This window comes from Etheostoma spectabile, chromosome 18, assembly GCF_008692095.1.
Source record: "Etheostoma spectabile isolate EspeVRDwgs_2016 chromosome 18, UIUC_Espe_1.0, whole genome shotgun sequence".
NCBI classification, from domain to species: Eukaryota; Metazoa; Chordata; class Actinopteri; order Perciformes; family Percidae; genus Etheostoma; species Etheostoma spectabile.
Genome location: NC_045750.1, coordinates 10,919,159 through 10,928,586, shown reverse-complemented (window position 1 = coordinate 10,928,586; position 9,428 = coordinate 10,919,159). Strand labels below are relative to the sequence as shown.

At 38.9% G+C, this 9,428-nt stretch overlaps 1 protein-coding gene across 1 annotated transcript in view; it reads left to right on the top strand.

The window, feature by feature from the left end:
• akap12b (A kinase (PRKA) anchor protein 12b) overlaps nt 1–9,428 on the top strand; it is a 38,561-nt gene that overhangs the window by 14,901 nt on the left and 14,232 nt on the right. Inside the window, exon 2 of the mRNA XM_032542261.1 lies at nt 1,543–1,618. Coding sequence (XP_032398152.1) covers nt 1,543–1,618 — 76 coding nt within the window. The remainder of the gene's footprint in view (nt 1–1,542; nt 1,619–9,428) is intronic.

The following is a 9,428-nucleotide window of genomic DNA, read 5'->3' as shown; positions in this document are numbered from 1 at the left end:
TCTGACAGCATCATCATCCGCTCTGTGAAAGCATTTGAACCCATACATTTTTTTTTTACGTGTGAGTGAGTATATGTGTGGGTGTAAAGGCTACCAATGTACAGTATGGATCTTGTCTGGCAAATAATGGCAGCGTCATGTTTCATAAATAACTTTCAAGTTGCAGAAGCATTTGCAAGTCCTACAGGGCTCTCGCATGGGTATGGTGTTTGTTTTTCTTAAAATGTGTCAGAAATAAAGGGAGGGGAAATAATCCCATGTGCCAAATTGCATCTTGCATTCTCTTAACCCTTGTGTTGTCTTCACTTTGGGCACCCTCTCGTATCCCTTGGGTCATATTGACACGTGACTTATTTGGGGTTTTAAAAACAATTCTGAAATGAAATTTTACTTTATAATCTATTAACAAATATTGTCTATATCTCAATTTCAAACAATTGAGATAACATATATGTTTAATCATTCTCTACTAGAACACAATTTAAAATGGAAGTGTTTTTGTCATAAGATTACAATTCATGTTAAAAATGCACTATGGAAAAAACATAAGTGGTCATATCTAGAATAAGTTTCTGAATTGAGTCAGGAATACATGTTTATCACAGAAAATAAGATGAGGCCATTGATTTTCGGGTAGAAAAAATGTATACAATGTATACCATTTTTCTTCTTGTAAAAGGGGTTAATTTGACCCGAATACCATACAAGGGTTAAGCTGTCTGATTACATCTACAACCAATTATGACCACAATATTATCGAAACCACCTCATTTCATCTGGTTTTGGAGATCAGTTTGGTATTTTGTTTGCTTCAGTCAATGCAAACAAAATTTCACATCTGCGTATCCAAGGAAGGACTGATAAAGGTTATGGGATGCAGCTGTCAAAACATTGGATTGGCTGACCATAATTCACTGGTCGAACAGGTAAAAATAATATGGCAGTGAATTTCCTTGATCATACTTGAAAATTATAAATTTTGGATTACTATACATTTAATGGCTGTTATCTGCTCTCCTCACAGAGTGTGCCTTTGTTACTTTTGTTTGTCACTTTCTGTTTCACATCTCGCAGCACGTCCTTCCCAACTTGTCCCAAACCGAGTGTCCTCTTGGTGGTGTCATTTTTCAGGGATTTCCTGGATGAGTTTAGGCTGATGGGAATGAAGTCTGGGTTGTCCATTAGTTAGATTAGCTGCTCTGTGGGGAGGCTCTGGTTCCCTCTCGCCTGGCTGGGACAGACAAAGCTCTGGCCTGCCTGCTATTGTAAGACTGTCAGTTGGAGCTGGTCACTACCAGAAAGAGAGAGAGAGAGAGAGAGAGTGAGTGAGTGTGTGTGTGTGTGTGTGTAAACTGTTATACGATGTCTGAATAGTGACAAGCTGCTGTCGGATGGATTGTCCTTTTTCGTAGCTTTGGTGCTTTCGTAAAGGCTGTAATTGTCTGCCTTAAAGAAATGGTTTGACATTTTTAACATAAAATATCCTTAATTGCTGAGTGTTTCATGAGAACATTGGTGTGAGTCTCTCTTTGTCTTTTTCAGCCTTTGGAGAAAAATGGCCAAATCTCCAGCATGACCAGTCTGAATGGACACTCAGAGGACAACACGCTGGCAGAAGGTGCGTGTATATGTGTGCATCTGTTCCGTCAATACTGTTTATTTACAGTGTGTCCCTGTGGTGGCAGTGATGTCCCTGTGGTGGCTGGGGTAAGCAATGGTTTTGTGTTTGTGTCTACGATTTTGTACTGTCTCTTCAGCTGTGGCGGGGGGGCTTTTCACACAGGAGCCGCACACCCAACACCCCCTCCCTGTTTCCCTCACACATTCCTTAACCCATCATTGCATGTAAACGTTACCTTGCATATATACATCTGTTTTTGAAATGTGTACTTGGTTTTAGTGTTATGCTGCACTTCAGGATAGATGCAGGAAGAATTTGAGCTTAAATCACAACTGTAGCTAATGAAGTAGGCCTAATTTAATAGACTTGCCAAAAAAAAAATTCTCAAAGTGGAAATATTGCCACCTACACATGATCCGCAGTAAAACCGCTCTGCATTGGCTGTGCCATTGTTTTCCTACGGGGGAGAGTGGTGGGGACAACTCAAAGGAAGGGCTACTCATGGTGTGGCGCACTGTTCAAAATTGCTGCTGAGTACCGTTCTTAGCTTAGGTTGGCAGGCAACTTAAGGAACATTTAATCATTTAAATCAGTAATCTGAGATAATCATTAACCAGTACAAAACTAGGTAAAATTGATTTCTACCATTAACATGTGCACCAACCTGCCCTGTCCATCTCCTGCAGCACCTTCCTATCTCCAGGGCTGTGTTTATTTATTTTCTTTGGCATTTCTATCGTGTCTCCCTCAATCTGGGAGGGCTGCCAGGGCCTTAATATTTAGAAGGCTATGACCCGGGCCCCGCACAAAGCAACCTGCGCACTTCATATTATGTTAGGACCCAAGGGAAGGGGTAATCTAATACTGCTTAAAACACAGAGATATGTCACATACCACTTAGTCAAATAAGCTATTTAATAAGCTATTTAATGAAGCAATTCTGTCCATTTATAGAGTTACACAATACCCACTTCAGAGCAGAGATACAGAGTGTATGAGTTGATGTGGTACGGTAGACTAACAAAATAATTGGGTTGTTGAAATCATTGCATCTGTAGACATGTACTGTAAGTTAATTAGTAAAGTGGCAAGGTATTGAACAGAAAAAAGGGGTACCAAATATTAAAAAAAAATATATATATAATATATATATATATATATATATATATATATATATTGCTTTCATGTACACAAAACCAAGTTTTATTGTCTGTAACCCTTGTCTTCACTTCAAAATTGAAAATGAACACTTTTGTTGATGCTTTTATCAACGTTTTAACTTTTTCTTAGGTTTTTTTTCCGTTATGTTTGTCACTTTTTGACGTTTTCAACACTACGTAACATTAACCTATTAACTTTTATTTTTACAGTTTTTTTTAATTTATGGTCAAACGAGGAAATTATACCTAATGTTTGAGTTAGAAAAGCAGAAATTAGGAATTTTAGACTAAAATTAAAGGTATGGATGTTGATGGAGAATCACACACGGGAATATGTCAACTTTTACTCAATAATATTTCAAAACCACATCAATCTTTTTTTTTTTTTTTTTTTTTGGGGGGACCACACACTTCAAATGCTATAAAATAGAATAAGACACCCCAAAATTAATGAAAGTAGAGATTTGTACTTGCCAAAGAGTGAGGAATCAATCATGTTATTTTGGTAAATTACAATTGGGCAGGTAAAAAGAACATTGCTATAGGAAAACGGGTCAATTTGACCCGAGGACAACATGGGTGGGGGGGTTATTATAATAAAATATTGAATACAAGAAGCAATGCATATTTTTCCCGCCCATTCACCGGAAACAAACAACAGAAAACATCTGACGTTGCAAAAGAGCTTCAAGGCTACAGATAGAGGAGAGAAGGGGTGTGAAAGGAAGAAAGATACACACTGGGGGAACAGAGAGAAGATAGGAAAGTGGTAGGTGTGCAGGGGTTGTACATCCCAGCACTTCTCTACCTCTCGTGCGCCTGATAAAGACAGCAATGCATTGTGGGAGACAGGAAGACGAGAGGAATCTCTCTGATAACAACGAAAACAACAGCCAGACTGCAGATCAAAAGACTGACTCATAAGCAAAAACACACACGCGCACATATGTGCAAGCTCAGGCATACACAACCATGATCTCTATCAGGTATACTAGAGTGTTCATAGTTTAAGAACCCACACCCCAAGCACATCCCACACATTCTGTTTAAAGAATGGTAACAACTTGAGACAACATAAGCAACCTAACTCACTTTCTTAAAAATGGCAATACCTGTTGATTTTCTGCTTATTTTTTATATCTGATTTGTAGACCGGAATTAAAAGACTTAAAAAGTGTATAATATCAGACTTCTTTGCTGACTGATGGGCATTTTGTAGAGGTTAATTAGTCTGGAAAGTAAAGTGCAGGTATATATGTTGCAGCAAAAATATTTTACTTGATCATCATCTGTCATGGAGTCTTTAATTAAATTACCAAAAGTATTGTGATATATAGTATAAATGGTATCAAAGTAGGCTATGAGGATGGTGTGGAGTTAGTTTCCAGTGCCTTCATCAGTCATTGACCCCCTTGTAAATCCAAAACCGTGGTCGACGCTCAGTTTTGCATAAAACATAGAGGAGTTGGCTCAGATACGGTTTAAAAACAATTCTTAGTCTGGGCTGAAAAAGCCCAGGCGGGAGAGCTGAGGCTTAAGAATGCAGTCTTAATAGACAGAAAGAAACAGAATAAATATTACATAGAAGTAGAGTATTGAGGGGAAAGGTTTTTTTTTTTGCTAAAGATAAGGGAGGGGCAAGCAAAGAGCGAGAGCCATCAGGAGGAAGAATAGATAGGGATAAAGAGAGAGTAAGACATTAACACACAGTCATTCATGAATGATGCAGGCACTGATTGCGTCAGGTTACATAGTGTATCATTACTACAAATTGAATAAAAATGAGACAAATCACTTCAGCTTTTGTCAGAATAAAACCAGTCTCTCTGACAAGATGTCTTTTTGTGTGCAGCAGTAAATTAGGTGTAATCAGAGAAACCATGTTGATGTTTTCACATGTTAATCTCATTAGTACCAGTAAGATTTGTTGTGTGCTTTGTTGCGTCCAAGTAGACGTGCAAACTGAAGCCTGCATATTGCTTGGGTTGCTAGTTTCAGGGGTGTGGCACCTGAGGCGCAGTGGGAGCCCAAAGACTGACATCATAGCTGATGTAATTCACTGGCCGGAGCGTTGAAGGTCCCTCCCAGATGGCTTACGCGCTCTAAGAGAGGATAGATAAAGTTTCTGAAAGGCTTGAGGGGGAGAGAGAATGCTGACTGCGTTTGTGTGTTTCTTACGGTTAGTGTTTTTAGTAACGCTGGACATCATTTATAGGTCAAATACCGCAAGGTTGTTTGTCTGATCCTACTAAAGGGAGCAGATGGATGCAGTGTTTCTGTCATTTTTTTTTTTAGAAATTGAATCCTTTTTAGGTACATGTTATAGATTAAACAAAACGTGGTAAGTGCAGCACAGAAGTCAATAATAAAAGCATGTAATGGTTGCAACCCAACTTTATATACCAGGTGTGTCTAGAATTGTCAGAAATAATTCACTAGAGTTTTGGCTACAGTTTAATTGCTTTTGTGGTTACAGGTGTTAACTTTTACAAGGTGAACATATTTGTGTCCGTGTGTGTGTGTGTGTGTGTGTTCGTGCGTCCGTCCGTCTCCATGATTTAATTCCAGGATGGACTCACTCAAACTCGGCTTAGGGGACAGACATAGTCATGTTGCCAAAACGTTCATCATGCCTGTGAAAGGGACCTCTCCCTTCACTTAAGCTCTGTCTGATCTCTGCCAATAAGGCTATGCACTCATCGTAACACAAACCAGCCGCTGAATTGTTTCTTTTGGATTTTTGCCCATATTCCCTTTTACATTCCAACTGACAATACTCACTATGTGTTTCCTATTTGGATGTTTGTGCGTTGATTTTTCTACTGTACTCACACTACTGGGAGGCATTATTTTATCCTAGGTTGTTCTCTATTTGCGCAGATGCTGCTCCATCAACTTGTTGCAGGACGTCAGAATTATTTCTTTCCCGCAGAGAAAGGAAGTTATCCCAGAGGAACGTGTTTGGGAGACAAGTTTTAGATTGGAGTGGTAAAAAGGCCCTGATCCCCTTAAGATCCATCATTGTCCAGTCAGTAGTTCAGTGTTCATCAGTGCAGACCGTTTTATTCAGGCGTTTGTTATGAAGTGCTTTAATGATACACTTCAGGGCAAGAAAGGTGATAAGAGAGCTCTATTAGAAAGCTGTCATTTGTCAACTGCGGAAACGGAAAGCCTTTTTTTCCAGCTCAAATACAATGTGCAGCTGTGTTTCTGGTAACAGAAACAACCTCAACATTTTAGCTATTGAAATGAAGCTTGAGTAAGTTCTGACAGACACAGCATCAGCAATAACCAGTTAATCAGTTAATGGCAAGCTAATAAAAAATCTAATCTCTCAGCTGACTGTACTCGCCAAAGCATTGACCTCTCCTCGACCTCAGACTACATAAATGTTTGTCATGATTGTTGCCATTAATTCCCTTGTGTTTTTGTTCTAAAGCCAATTGTTGAACCTTCATTTATTAAACCGTTACGTTGTAATAACATATATCTCAGTGTTGTAACCGCTTCTGAACTGAGCCATATCATCAAACATAATTGTACTGCTTGGTTCTGGTGTAACAAGACAAGCTAGCAGCTAAGTGAGGCTACTCTTGGCCACAGCAGTGCTTTGAGCTAAATGCTGACGTCAGCATGCTAATATATTTTGAAGGGAGTGCAGCCCTGTCGCAAGCAAATAATTTAAGATAACTAAACTAAACTCAAAAGTCTTAGGAGTATTAAAAAAGGAGTGTCCCAGGTACAGAGGGCCTAAAATTACAGTAATAAGGTCAAACTCATGGTAGACTCCCACCAGGGCTCCCAGACCCCCCAGGACTCTCTTGTCTCCGCAGGCGCTTCTCTCTCATCTTTCCCAGCATCAGGGAACCTAATCTCCCTCCTCAACCCCTAACCTCCCCCAGGCATATGGAGGATTAAGAGAATGCACCAGGAATGTGACTGACCACTCCTTCTTCTTTAGTAGTGTTATGGCCGTTATACAATTCAGCAAGTAGCCAAATACTATAATACACCAGTTTTACTTTGTAATTAATGATAACATCTTTTAGAAACTGCCAAGAATGTGTCAGCGAGGTGACGTTTTTCACTTGTTTCCGATGCAAGAATTAAGTGTAATCTTCTTAGTGCTGGACACTCAATACTGTAGCGATCTTCCTTATCACGCCCTGCTTTACATTACCCACATTTGTCTTTTAGAAAGGTTTGAAAACAAGTTAAATTGATGTTGAAACAATTTACTCACTCTATTGAGTTATGTCCTCTGACCGTGACATTTTTATTTAAACACTCAGTTGAGATTAAATTACTTAAATGAAAGGTCATTTCTGGGCAAGTTCTCATGAAATACAGCTGGTTAGAGAGTGGAAACCCTCTTTTATTCAGAAGAGAGATGAGACACTTTTTAGGGTTAAGCAACAGCAAACCAGCCTGTTTCTACTCATTTTATAAAAATTAAAAAATAAGCTTTTATCTAGACTACATTTGAAGAGAAATACTAATTTGAAACACACATCTCTGTAGATTGTGTCAAACTGACAAGTTAAAAAGCTGATAAATCCTTTTCATTCATCTCTTTACTGTTACGCTCGCTTGTACATGTGGGCTATTTCCAAGGCCTTTTTTAAGCTCTAGGAGGGGCTTTTTATATCTAAACTCTAAAAGACAAGATGATGCATAACAACTGGAATGCTAAATTTCTGTTGCAGATATTCCAGGAATTCAAGTATAACAGATGGTAAAACTGGCTAAACATACCCTTCTGGAAGAAATGCTATTCTTCAACCAAACAGTTTTTTGTCCTAAGTTGTAGGACTTGAACTGGACCGAAGAAGACCAACAAGCACACACTCTTGATCTCAAATGTAATTGTTCCCAGCGTGCAAGATAAGATTGATTGATTGATTTATTTTTATTTTTTTGGGAACAAATCCTTCTTTCTCAATGCTGAAAGCTGTAAACATATCCTCTATTGTTTCACAGCAAAACTAAACAAAAGATGGTCATGAAATACCAAAATTTGAGGCGTCACATCTGCAGTGTTCATCTCATCACGCTGCATCACTTCATGTACAGACATAATGCCACCAAGAAAAGGCGGAAAGGTTGTTGGACAGCCTGTGTAGAGTACAGAATGAAGTGTAACTCGAGGAAACGGGCAAAAGGAAGAGGAAACTGTGATGTCAAAGAATGACCGTGTTTCCTGTCTGACATTGTTAACCTGTCCACATACAAACCAGGAGGAGGGGTGGGATAGGGGCTCAAGAGGATAGAAGAGACACAGGGGAAAGTAGTGGAGAGAGGGCGAAGGATTAAAAGAGGACTGGAGTGTGGATTCGGGAGATTAAAACAACTGTATGAATGGGGCAAACGTAATAAAAAATGGAGAAGAAAGGAGAGGGATTGAATGAAACCTCTCTCTGATCTCAGTTTCACACACTCACGGCTTTCGTTTCCCTTTCCTCCCATTATTTCAACATCATCCTATTCAGATCTCTGAAGAGTAGGGGGTGTTTTCTTCTGTGCTGTCCGATGATGTCATTCACTTCTTTACAGGCTACAAAAAGCGCCTCCGCCCACCCAGCCCCCAACCCCACCCGCCCGACCATTGAAAACCCCTCCTCTAGACATTCCTGAACTCAGGCATGTTTTCTGATTCATCGAGATATGTGGGGCGTCACCCCCCCCCCCCCCCCCCCCCCCCCCCAGACTTGGCCATATGTTGTCCTGATTTAGCTGAGGTTTATATACAAAATACACATCCATTCATTTAGTGTTGTGATGGAAACCTATTTTAATTAAATAAGCATGTACTGAAAGAAAAAAATTTGAAATTTTAACTTTTAACTCTTATAGTATTAACTTTTATTTCCTCTCAAGTAGCTTCAATATGCTCCTTTACATTACTAGCTTTAAGGTTGTTAAAATCCTCTTATTCTACTCTGTCTGACAGTATCATATACAACTTAAGTTTCAGCTAGTTTTAGCTTTTAATTGAAGCGATTATGTTCACATTGAGTGAAAAATTCAAACCAGATTTATATGGCTGAACTACTCCATCAAATGGACATGTTCCAGATGTTGTGTGCATACTTGTATTTACATTTCTCACCCTTAGAGCTAATGCAATTGGTCAACAACTAATTTCATAATTGATTAATCGTTTAGGTAATTTCTTAAAGCAAAATCAGAGGTTCCATTTCTCAAATGTGATTATTTTCTTTGTCTCCTGGGATAGTAAATTAACGTTCTGTGGGTTTTAATAGTGTTTGGCATTATTTTGAAATGATCGGGTCACAGCAGGTTTGTAGGGATAAAATGACCACTGAGACCAAAAATATGTAGAGAATTACGTTTTGTGTTTTATACTTAGTCCTCTTAACTTCAGGCAGAGGCATCATATAGAAACAATTGTTAGCAGGATAAAGTGATCAAAGCTGGTCATTATGCTCGTAGGATTTGATGATAAAGATTTGAAAATATGTAAAAAAAATTATAGAGTGAGTACAGGCCAAAAGTTTGTAACTACCTTCTCATCCAATGCGTTTTCTTTATTTTCATAACTATTTACATCGTAAACCCTTGGTGTTCTCTCAATGAGCTCTATGAGGTAGTCACCTGAAATGGTTTTCACTTCACAGGTGTGCCTT